The sequence below is a fragment of the Lissotriton vulgaris genome, unplaced genomic scaffold (genome assembly GCF_964263255.1).
Source record: "Lissotriton vulgaris unplaced genomic scaffold, aLisVul1.2 SCAFFOLD_1049, whole genome shotgun sequence".
NCBI lineage: Eukaryota > Metazoa > Chordata > Amphibia > Caudata > Salamandridae > Lissotriton > Lissotriton vulgaris.
In genome coordinates this window covers 36810-49648 of record NW_028250089.1, presented here as the reverse complement: position 1 = coordinate 49648, position 12839 = coordinate 36810, and the positions used below count along the sequence as shown (strand labels likewise).

At 44.2% G+C, this 12839-nt stretch overlaps 1 protein-coding gene across 1 annotated transcript in view; it reads right to left on the bottom strand.

Annotated features, from left to right (window-relative positions):
* Nucleotides 1–7842, bottom strand: part of LOC147663375 (cocaine esterase-like) — a 513967-nt gene extending 506125 nt beyond the window's left edge. Inside the window, exons 1-2 of the mRNA XM_086950486.1 lie at nt 7651–7842; nt 7242–7409 (exon numbers count right to left, since the gene is read on the bottom strand). Coding sequence (XP_086806612.1) covers nt 7242–7329 — 88 coding nt within the window. The 5' untranslated portion in view covers nt 7330–7409; nt 7651–7842. The remainder of the gene's footprint in view (nt 1–7241; nt 7410–7650) is intronic.
* Between the last annotated feature and the right edge of the window lie 4997 nt (nt 7843–12839).

The window sequence follows — 12839 nt, the reverse complement described above, 5'->3', positions numbered from 1 at the left end:
CCCATTGTATCCAATGGGGATGTAAAGCTTTAGAGTTAGGTACACTTGCCTTAGTCACGCTTCCAAAGCAGGGTAAGGCATAATCATAAGAATGCGTTTCCCCTGCGTCAGTGTGCTTTCCTTTAGAATCGCCATCTGGACATGTGCCAAAAGTTTCTCAACATTAGAAAATAGAATTTCGGCTGAAGTGTACAAATGTGATTTGTATGCAATTGGTACTGTGTCACCCTCATTGAACGTCAAGTAAGTGAAATCCACTCCACCCGGCACTAAACGTATCTCCAGGTTTGTGTGGTTAGCATGCGTCACCAGGAAGGTGGTCGCAAGCAGATAGGGACCGTAGAATTGCTGAATGTTCCAGAAGCCAGCTGGGAGAAGAATATGTAGGTTGTATCAAGGTATACTGGGCATAATCAAGGAGATAAGTCCTCCCGAAATTCAAAAAACCCAGCAAAGACTGAAGTTTCTTTAGTGAAGGAGGAGACTGCAATTGTACACATTTCTCCAGGAAGTGGGGAGCCAAGCCCCTTCCGTCATTGTTGAGCTCGTAGCCCAAAAAGAACACTTCATATTAAGTGATGTGTGATTTGGAAAAGTTACATTTGTAACCGTAGACGACAAACAACAGAATTATGCAGTCGACTCAGATAAGATGCGGCCATAGTTCATCGCCTGTCAGATAAATAGTATCAACGTAGGAGAGCGCATCAGGATCAATGTTGTTCAACAAAGAGACACCACATGCAGCGAATACCCCAGGGCTATTCTTATACACCATAGGCAAACATGTAAATTTTTTCCATTTTTCAGTGGCTGTAAATTCTGTCCAGCGACTGCATTAAAGAGCCAGATTGTGACTATAGAAGCCACTGGAAATATCCAGTGTTGTTTTATAATTTTACGAACCAGATTGTCCACAAGTGCAGAGCTATGTGTTTTTTGTACAGCAAATGCCGGACAATGAGTGTTCAAATGTCAATATTCCAAAACAATGCGATACGACCCATCGGGTCACACGCTTGTTTTAATCACTCCTTGATACTCCAACTGCATCAGAACATCATGAACAGGGGCTTTAGCCTCCCACCGGATGGTATATTGGGGCTCTGGCATAGACCGCAATGGTATTTCATGCAACTGCAAATCTTTATCCCAGCCCACCTGAGTACGGTGCACTACCAGAGCAAGGGCCAAAGCCCAATCAGAAGTTTCACAGCCTCCCCTGTAGAAGCGGCCAGCACAAATGGTGGGGGCCAATCTGCCTCTACCAGCAAAATGTTGTATGAAGAGTTAAGATTTTCCCAAAAAATCCCTCTCTTTATCACCTTCAATTTGAAAGACAATGTCATATAGTCTATCTGGGGGGGAGCAACTCGTGTATCTGCTGTTTCTACTGTAATGAATGTATCAGTTGTTCTCGACTCCAGGCAAAGATGCAGTACCTCCTTCACTATGGTAACCTCCGCTGTGCTGTCGAACAGTCACCGCCCAAGTCCAATCCAGAAGTCACGTTCTCACAGTCTGAGGCATATTTTGCTGTTAAAGCAGCAACTTTCTTCTTTTGATATAGGAGTCAAAAACGAGGTAGATCCTCTTGTTTGGCTTTGACATCAAATGATCAAGGTAGATGTTGTCCCTGTTGTGTGGTCGCACTTTTGCCATGATCCTGGCGCACCCCCCCCCCCCACCGACTTGTGAGTCTGGTCTGATGTGTCATGTAAAGAAGGAGGAGAGCACTGATCAGACTTGAAATCTATCAGGAGACCAAATTTTCACACAGTCGCACAAGTCTTATGAGCTCTCAGAAGACTGGGGGGTCGGTGAACTAGCATGTGAATCCTGCTTTTGTTGCTGCTGCCCTTACGCCTTATTTTTCCAGTTCTTTTTAGGAAAGAACAGGCACCCATCCTTGTCAGTATGGGCCATTTGTTGAGTCTGAGATTGCTGCTGCCTTTCAGGGAAGGGCTTAACTCCCTGACTATTGTTTCCCATGGCCTTATAGGCTTTAGAAATAATATTTGGTAATTCTCGTGGCTTGTCGAAGTCCACCACAGCCTCTAAGCGGTTAGCCACTTGAAAGCTTATGGCATCTCCCTTAAGATGAGCAAGGATCATATCAGCTACTATGTTGAACACCCCCACCAGTCTCATACCTAAATCCACAGCCCCTTCAGCTCCGTGCTCATCCTGAACATGCTTTATCACGGACAGGAGGACGGTCATGGAGGGGGTGCCAAAGCACATAGAACATACCACAACAAGCACTTTACCCCAAGTGTTACAATAAGATAAATCAGGCACTAAACAGACAAAATCCTGTGTTTCTCACAGAAGTAGTATTGAGAAAAACAGCTTTGAGTTGCCAAAACTTCTCAGCAAGCCAATAGGGAAACTCGTCCTTATTTTGTGGACATCTGCCCATTACTGAATTAATCATGAGCGGACTGATGCTCACTGCACCAAGTCCCGCAGCTTGCGCAGCAGCTGCAGGTGGACCCACCTGAAAGTTGCACAACATTAACTGTATAGCAGCTCTGTACAAGCGTATCAACGGAGTATTCAGTACGCGAAACTCTGCAAGTGTAGCAGTAGTTAAATAACGTGGGTGTGGAATAAATCCATCAAAAACGGGCCATGTTCGACAAGGGACATAAACGGACCGGCGGTATTGGGTGTGAAAGTGTGCCATGAAACTAAATTTGGTGTTGCCAAGCTGTGAGACGAACTTCAAAAGACCAATAAGGACGATAAGCAGCGACAAGGGCTGTTGCAGTATATTTGTGGAACAGATTATCTGCAACCTTCACTGCCGGGAAGGTGACCCATGAATAAAACACCTCAAAGGGATAAGCTGCATCGGCCTCTACTACAAAAATGAGAGTGACACCAGCATTTGGGACTCCATTTTGAGTCAAGTAAGCCGTGACTGCAGCTCTATTAGGTGGGGCAATATCCCCTGCCATAATGAAAAGTTAGAGAATATCAACTTACATGCGGCAGCACAATAAGGGTTGAATAAGAAAGAGAAAAGACGTTTTAAAATTCAAGCTTTAAAACCCTATAAAATCAACACAATATAGGAGGAAACACTGTCACAACCGTCTCCGGAAACAGAAGTGAGGGTATTGCGGACTAGCACAAGCACTAGTCAAGCGTCTCGCAGATAAACACCAGACCAAATGTTGGCGGCGCCATGTTGCGGGGAATCTGCATATATACAGAACTATGCACAGGAAAACAGGACCTCGGTGTACAGGGGTTATATCTTCCGACCACCTTAGTACCCCAAATCCCAAAACCGACTAGCTAAAGTGTCTTCTTCACTCTTCTACATAATCATGAAGCCACAAATGATTAGACTGCCCAGAACACAACACTCCTGACTCTCCCAGGAGTTGCGGTAGCAAGACAACCCTGTCGATCACTTACACGTGCTTACCCACAATAAGAATAGTCAGAGTCACTGTATAGTTTGAAATGTTTATTTTAACTAACGTGCTCTATGATGCAGTACACGTGGCATAACCAGCAGCAAAATGCATAAACACAGTATCGTTAGCATTGTTACAATTCCATAGAATATGAAAGGGGGTGTCATGTTATAAAGACAGTGGAAAGTTACTACAGGACCTAACCACCCTCCCCGTGATAGGAAAAAGTTTATTATATAAAAGAAGACCTCTGGGCTTTGTCAGGCGACATACACAAGAGGACCTCATCTGATCCCCATACAAGCTGCACAGCCAAATCCATTCCTGAATGAATCCAATCAATCAAATTATAATATTATTCTTCCACTTTTTCCACGTTTTACTCCATTTCTTTTCACCTTTAATCTTCTTAGTTTCATCAATTCATTTTACACATTCCTGAATTTATGTGATGTTTATCATAAAGACACAGGAGAATTACACGATTCCGTATGTCACAACTTTATTAAAAAAGCACCCAATGCACTTGTATGGGGATCAGATGAGGTCCCCTCGTTTCAGTTCAATATTGAGGTGCAACTAGGAGGAGCGCGAAGCTAGCAAGCACACCTTCACAGTTTTAAAACATTTGAACAAAGTTAAACATGGAGTACACCATGAGCATCTCAACACTATTGATGTATATCATATAACTTTGTCAGCAGACCCCATACCTGACAGCCTATTTGATAGCAAAACACACAAGATGATGGATGGAATGTTGCACAACGGCAAAACATTCATCCCCAGTTACAGATCTGGGTGTAATCCATCGTTATTTTGCTCACCAAGCCACCCCAGTTCAGACATAGCCATATGCAAATCAGCCTTGACCCTGTGCCTCATGGGAGCACATGTCAAAATAGAATATCAGAAAATATACTACATTACGCTGCAGCCTTCTGTTTGATGCATAATTTAGTCAACACTGTGGTATAATTTTGTCCTCCTTAATAATATAATTAATTCCAGTGACCCCACGGCAGGCAGCACATGTTAAAAGTGCTTGTGAATGAAGCAGAGAGATTGTGAAGTTTGCAAACTTAGTTTGGTGTGAGTGCAACTCCTGCATTGCAAATCCCTGGTGAGTTGCAGCTACTACTGCTGAAAACAAGGCCAATGGAGGTACCTATTGGCGAATCAGACTGGCCTTAAGGGCAGGGCTGGCCTTAGCACTGCTGGTACCCTTGTGCATTCATGTTAGTTGGTGCCCCCCAATGACCACCTCCGCCACAGATTCCCTCACTACCACCTTTTAACTGTGCCCGCCAAGTCTCCATAACAACATTCTCTCAGATGCATTTAATTTGATTTACATACCATTGTAGGGTGTCAGAGCACTTTACATCACACCACATTACAAAGAGACAATCAATCCTACATTTGTAAATCATTGTATAAAAAATATTACATGAGACTAAGGACTACAATGTGTGAGTCACATTGCAACCATATTAGTAGGCCACATAGTTTAATAGTTATTGGTCTGCAGAAACACAAACTCAACATTTAAAACGTAATACCATGGTTTGGGGCGCTCTCTCTAATAACCAGAATTGATTTCTATCTAAAAGAACACTCTTTGCAACATTAGGATATTCAAAGAGTGGTGGAGAAAACATAACACTCTAATTTATACCTTGCCTTTTGTATGCAGCTCTTAAATGGCAGTTAATAGCTCACTGTTCTATGTTTAGGATTTTAACTTTTAAACTGCAAGTAACAAAATAATCTCTCTGACAAAAGCCTGACCTATTTACATAATGTGCACTTTGTGGTCTGCATGGTACACATTCTTTTCAGTAGGCACATTAACCCTCTGAGCTACCTTTCCATGAGTCAAAACTTCCACTAGACAAAACTCTGATCTCTCTCTAGGAAGAACGTTAATCACCAGAGTCATCATGACATTCTTATTGTTGCCGAAAAGACTGGAGGCCAGGAAGGAGGCAGCAAGTGCTTTAAAACCATAATATACTTGCAAACAAGATGCCTCCATCCAAAGTCAGCACCCCATGCAGTCCCGCCGGTTGCACCGCCCTAGAGCTGGCCCTTCTCAAGAGTCCTGTGACATCAGTGACAAAGTCACTTTGTTCTAGGGTGAACTGCTTCATAGGTCTGCCCGTAAGACTGGAGGTGAACTTCAGTTTGGATTGTGGTGGACACGCCTTGAAGATTAACTTACACTTCTTATGCTAGGGTCCACCTACTGTTGATAAGACACCAGGCCTTCTAAGGCTTTGCGAAGCCTTTTAAGGTCTAGCATGGGATTATACTCCCTCAGGAGAGTGGTCTGGTGAACTGGTTATTAAGGCTAAACCTGGTTCCCTAGTTCCAAATTCAGAAGCTCTGGCCATAGTGCCACATCCTCTCACCCACTGAACACCATACTGCCCCACTCAGAAAAACCCACACTGCCTTCAACTACAACCCAAATGTTGCTGGCGATAAACACCTGGATGTGGCTCAATATAAATTACGCACAAGACAAGAGCAGTATGCAGCCTATGAAAAAACAGTAACATCATCCTGTAAAATGCAAACACTCATAGGGAATGCAAAATTTAGCAAACCATGTGAAATGTAAGCAGGAATAACACGGTTACCTTAACGCTTTTACACTCACTATTCAGAAATCAGTGAGGGCTTTTGCCTGAAAAGTTAAAGACATGACTACAGGGCCCTGAATGGACCCATTTCAATTTCCATTGCTTATATCCTTACAAAACGTAAGCAATATGTAAAAAAAAGACCACATCCCTGAACGCAGAGCCGCAGTACACATTTGTTTTCCAATCCATCCATTGCAGGATTGGTGCAGTAGTTCCAAGCCCGGGAAAACAAAGACAAGAAAACAAAAATAGCGCCTCTCTAGCAAACTCTGTAAAAGTGGCGCTAATGTGTCTGGGTGTGAATAAAATCAATCTGGCCAGTTTGCTACCACTCTGTCTTACTTTCTTTTGTTATTAATTTATTTTTCATATTTTTAACCTTTTATTCCCGATGTTGCACTTTGGAATTAAAATGTTAGAAGAATACCACATTTCCAGCAAAAGTCTTTTTCTTTTTTAGATCCATTTCACAGAGGAGCAAATAAACGAAAAGAGAGGAAAGAGAGTGAGAGACCCTTCCTGAAGTCAGGGCTTTCAGGAAGAGAGGAACTGTTAGACAGAAAGAGGAAGGGAAGAATGGAAGAAGGAAAGAGTTGGGAGCGGGAGCTGTGAAGGCAGAGCACGAGTGGACACTGTCTTGGTCTTCTCTGGGCAGGAAGGAAAAGACTGAGTTCAGTTGCTTCGCTGCCACCTCACCCGTCCCCGAACGCCAGGAACGAAGAGCATTAGCTACAGGACATGGCAAATTCTTGTGCCCTGGGACGCATTTTCAAAATAAATAAGTAGGAGAACGGAATCTTTGGAATGAAACAAGTAGGGGCACGCCGTGCCCTGCCGATCCCGCCCACTTCGACCACTGATTTTTGTGTGGATCGATTCCTACATATCTGTTGGTCTGTGTGCATTTGTGACTGTATGTGAGGTAATGTGTGGGTCTTCGTGGACGCCTGTAGGTAGATTCCACCAGTATAGTGTGTGTTTTTGTGCGCATGCATCATATACGAGCCAGACGTATTTGCTTTGGGAGTGTTCGTTTTCTACATTCCCTCTTACGACATGCGCCATGAGACAAGTGCAGATACATGGTGGTGCGTCTTACGCAATCAGTAAGCACACAAGCATAAATTAACAAATACTTGATGAAAGAAATGCTACATACCATCTGCAAAAATCGATGTTAACCACAAATCAAACAACAGACACGAGAGAAGAATACATTTGCCACTCATCATTTTTGCCTTTCCCATATCGCGACGTCAAACCCTATCCTGTATGGCAGCCTCCCAGCTGAGTCGCGACTCCAAGTGGACCGTTTGGACTTGATTGCCTAGGAAGACAAAAAGAAGCAATGAATAGAAACGTGCGATTTCATGTTAGTGCACCGTAAACAAATATTCACTTAAAACTACACATTTAAACCGTGCTGGGCAAAAGGAAATGTCTTATACATTGCACGTTCCAAAACTGTAATTGAATACACAAAATAAAGGCGAAGATAATATTATACTTTAAAACACGTGTCTCCCGATGTCTGGCATATACTTCCATATATACAGTGCACCTCTTACCTATGAATCTAAAAGTACCAGCTCCTTCTGCTGCCCACGCCGAGTTCTCGGCAGCAGTGTGTGTGGGTGTGTGCGTGTGTGGACCTTAAATGCTCCCAGTAAACGGTTTGCCCTGGCACCAGATTTGCCCAAGTCCTTTTTCGCTTGCACAGCCTTTTCACCCAGTGACAAGCAAATAAAATATGTTCTTTCACCTCAGCCTTTCATACAGTGATTTATACCTTTGGCAATAAACTAATTCAGATAAAGAAAAGCCACCTTAGTCGACCTTATCCTTTGGCAAAACTCCAGTAACCCTGATGGAAAACATGTCAGGGTTGTACGGTTTGTTTCAGTCGGTAGATAAAGGCCTGCCGGACTGAGCTTCCATGACCTGGGTTAAAGTTAATTTGATAATGCAAGACATATTTTTAAGCAACAGAAAAGCATCAGAGATATATCCTGCTGCCAAAGAAACAAACATCCAAGGGGGAGATTTACAACCCCCTTGCGCCACTTTAGCGTCACTTTTCCCATGGTAAAAATGACGCAAAAGTGGCGCAAATGATTTGTAAATCTGCCCCCAAGTGCGCAGTGAACTCGCAATCCCCGATACTGATAGCGCCCTGAAGAGGTCTTAGTTTGTTTGGCCTCTAAGACCCTGCAGCTGCCTGTTTGAGTAGAATCGGTCTCAGCTCATAACCTCCTCCCTACAAATGTTCGACTTTATGATTTAAAGGTTCACTTGCTCAATATTGAAAAGATAACAAGACCCTGTGGCAGGACTGCTGTTCTATTTGTGTTTATTGTGGGATTTGTATTTCTAAAGATGCTGTTGAACTTATGCCCGAGCACAAAAGCAGGCCACTATCACCATGCCGAAGAGCTCCATAGCAACCAGTTTGCTGCTAAACACTTGAATTGAGCTTGGCCAGCTTAATGTTTTTGGAGATTATGGGACAATAAATGTAACAATCTCAAGCTTTGATTGGCTGAATTTTCCTAATGAATAGAACTGTTTCTGAATATCTGGAATCGCGACAAAAAAAGTCAGAGGGAGGCCATCTTACTTGCCTCGTATTTCTTTGCAAACTTCAAAATATTCATAGACCAAAGGAGGGAAAACAACAGAAATGTGTTGTTTCATCCCCAAAAAACATGATACACTTGTTAAAAGCACAACGTGTAGAACTTATGTTTTCTGAGGGAAAAATGGGGCATTTAAAAATCCCCTCATGAAGTTTGAGGGCATCAGGAGAGAACTACTGCACAGCGGAATAGTGCCAATATCGGCACAGCCCCAGACCTTTCTTCATACAACACACCACTCCACCAATAATTGACACAACACAAGTTGATGGAGAAAGTTGCTGCAGTTTTATTAGCATATACATTATGCGCATGTTGGGATATCTTACGGGTCGATCCAGAGCAGGCCGCCTCTCGCGACCCGCCCACCTGATGAGCCATAACCCCCCAGGGTGATAACCGCGGGGGCGTTGTCAGTTTCGGGGGAAGGTCTAACCCCTCCCCTCGGCGGACCTCTATTCCGCCCCTTGCTCACGCCCCCCCTCGGGGGGCAGAGCGTCGTGGCAACCCCCGGTTGCTCAGGTCTACAACCGCCCGAAGGACTAACGGGGCGCAGTCGGTCCTCCAGGATCCATCACAGCGTGGATCTCCCTGGGGGATAATTCTGCTCTTGCACCCATCGGTGCTCCTGTAGAGGGTACCCCTCTGTACCTTTCTGCATTGGATCGCCCTGTAATTCCGCCATGGCTCTGGGTGTGGCTGCCGCCGCCCCAGAGTCCCCCCACCTACTAGCTTCCCATTAGTACCACCTGCTGCTCCTAGTGCTTTCCGCTATATCAAAGCAGGATAGTCCTATCAACTTCGGGTAAATAAACCCCGACTACATCAAAGCACACAGTGCATTTGGCAAGTAGCAACCCGAGCCTGATGAAACAAGTTCTCCTATGTTTCAGGCTACTCCCAAGTTGTCAGGCGACACTATCTACCTCTCATTGGCGCCAAGGACCAATTGCATTACAATTACAATCACTGGCCTTTTTCCGCTCAGGGAGGACAAGCCGCTCTCTTTCTCAGCACTGCCAAGCTGGCACGCAACCAAACTTCCTTCTCACATCTGCCGCCCTCCAGACAGGGAACTGTGCCAGTGATGTCCCTGAACTTCACAACTAACTGCCAACTGAGCTTAAAGGTGTCCATCTAGTGTGCCATCCCCCAGTCTGTTCCTATTATGTACCGCTGACTGACCAGCAACCAACAAGCCCCTATCAGGTGACAACACCGCTGCCACCCCAACATGTACATGCTTTCTCCCCAGCCTGTTGCTTACTGTACAGGCCAAGGAGAGATGAATAATGAAAAATTCTTCTTCTAACCCCCCCTGGGCCTGTAAAGGATCAGTGGGGTAGCAATACACTGCCAAGGTGTGATCATTAATCCTTCTTGATCTTGCTAAATAATCGGGTATCGCTGCCAATGCACTTACCCATTTCAATTACGTATCTCTACACCCTCATAAGTTACTTCATTGCCTTGCCCCAGGGCCTGGATGGGGTGTCACAGCGAGCTTACTCCTCACCAATTCCACCGAAGTTGAGGAGGGAGTCAGAAACCAAACAACACATGGGCATGTGACAGAAGGCCCGGTATGAAGATCAGCGTTGTAAACATGACACTGAAACCCATCTGCCACGGGGTGTCGGGCGGCTGCATGTGCAAGATTGCCCATTGGTCCAATTTAGAACTCGAGAAAAAAACAAAAAACAGATATTCACAAAAAAAATAAATAAATAAAAAACAAAGGTTCAAGTGACCTTATAGTTAGGTGTCGAAAGGAGCCATGAGCTAGTATTGAAAACCTCCTAAAACACTGAAATACACCATTTATAGTTTAGTCAGAAAACTATAATTTGAGTCCCAACCGTGCTCTGCTTAATACATCATGTACGACATTTTACTTTTTTTTTGTAAGGAACAGTGATGTGGTTTGGGTGTTTATGCAGGGATGTTGTAGAGCCTGGTCAGTTCAGCGCACGAAGAAGGAGGAAGGTGTCGTTTTTTACCTATGCAATTATTGCATCATGGCATTCCTCTGCCCTCCTTTGCACCGTCATAATATTTTACACCATAGCCAGATGTTTCACCCTTCTGCTGCATCTACTCAGAATACCACATGAGAGGCTTGTGGTGACTTCCTCTAAAAACCAAACTCTCGAAGGATGCGATGCAAAATCCAATGAAAACCATCCTCTTATAAGATATGATACTACATTCTCACAAAGCTCAAACTCTTGTATTAGGGACAGTCTTGGCAGCCATCATAATTCATGTGTAGAAATAGCGCCCCAATGACCAGAAGAAGGTCACATCGAGAACGTCACCTTGATGGCGGATGTCAAGGTCAATCAGAGTTAGCCAAGAGACAGCGAAGTGTTTTCTGTTATTTTAGAACGGCGATAGAAAATTGAATTAGAGTAACTGTATCTATACTATGAACGTATGTTTTGTTTAGCACCACTAACCTGTGAAAGCGTGGGGAAATGCGCCTAGCACTGGAAATCTTTGAGAAGCGCTAGGATCACAGGCATAACCAATAACCAGGATGCATATCAGAACACTCACGAAAGTGCTCCTCCGTACATTGATGTATATATGTTCTGTGGGGCAGCAATCCAGTGTTATGCGGTGAACAGCTGATATATGAGAGGTTTCAGCATATGATGACATACGGGACAATATTACTCTGTGCTTAATAATAAAGATTTGTATGTCTGCTCTGTGTATATCGGACGAAAGTCACTGACTAGGCAATTTACCTCCCGGCTGCTAGAACCACCCTGACACAGATATACAATAACCTAATATTGTCCTTACGTTAGATGTATTACTAGGAAAATATTTGCGAGGAAGTCCTGGCATGTGTTCGATCATCTAGTGAAAGCACTCTCTTTTCTTCACAAGTAAGCAAACTGTCTTTTTTTTATTTCACATTTCTATGTTAGTTTTCTTTTTGTTCCTGAACCTCCATCTTCTGGGTCACCTACATTTTGACAGTTTTGTCCATTTTGTAGCAGTTCGATGGTCTTGGTGATTGCAGGGTTCATCCTGCCCTCACAATTGAGTTTGGAAAATAACTGTGGTATTCTAAATCTGATTTATTAATGTTCGAGCCCACTGATACTCCTTACAAACTGGGCACATTGAGGCCCATTATTTTCTGGACCTGTTGATGAATCGTGACAGTATTTTTACTAGGTATTGCTTACATCATTAAGGGCTATTAGTGTGTGGGGCAATTGTGCTCAATACTGCCTGTGGCCATTCATACTCATTAATGATTGGTGCAATTTTTTTTATCACTAGTGGGCTAATGAGGTAATTGCTGTCTGGGGCCATATTAGAGAAGTGCCCCAGGGATGCAGCGGGTATGTGTGCCTGGTTTGCGCAACATCGGGGCACTCTAGTAATACAGAAGGAGCCGCAGACGCTTGTGCGGCCCCTTCTGTAATACAGATAGCACTGGCACACATGTAGCGCTAGTTCTTTCTCGAGATGGTGTTCCTTTCTTTGCATGGGGGCATGAACCTCAACCTATGCAAATAAGTGAGCCTCTACGCCCGTGCAGTAGGATGGACCCAGGTGCAAAGTCAAACAAGCCTCCAAGAGGCACACTGAAAGTGCACTACAAAAAAATTACACACTATCAGTGATCCCCTGATAGCAGTCATCTGGAGGGGAAAAAGTTGGTCCCATGGACTCCCTCAGACATCTCCTTGTAGGGGGGTGCAGTCACTCACTACACCCGCCTGTAAGGGAAACTCTCTCCCCTCTTCAAAGTGCAGGTGGGTTGCTGCCTGCCCGGTAAAACATGGAGCAGCTTTGAAGGAACTGCTCTGTATTTCACTTGAATGAACTACCTCCCGGGTAGCACGAGTTTGCAGTGGCCCTGGGGGCAGAGCATTTACTATAATATGGCACAATTACCAAGGGCCTGTAAATTAAATGCTACTAGGCGGTTTGCAGCACTTATTGTGCCACCCACTTTAGTAGCCCCTTAAAACATGTCCCAGGCCGGGCACTGCGGCCTGTATGCAGTTTTAACCTGCAAATTTAACATGGCAATATAGCCAACTTGCCAAGCCTTAAACTCCTTTTTTATTACATATGTCACCCCTAAGGTAGGC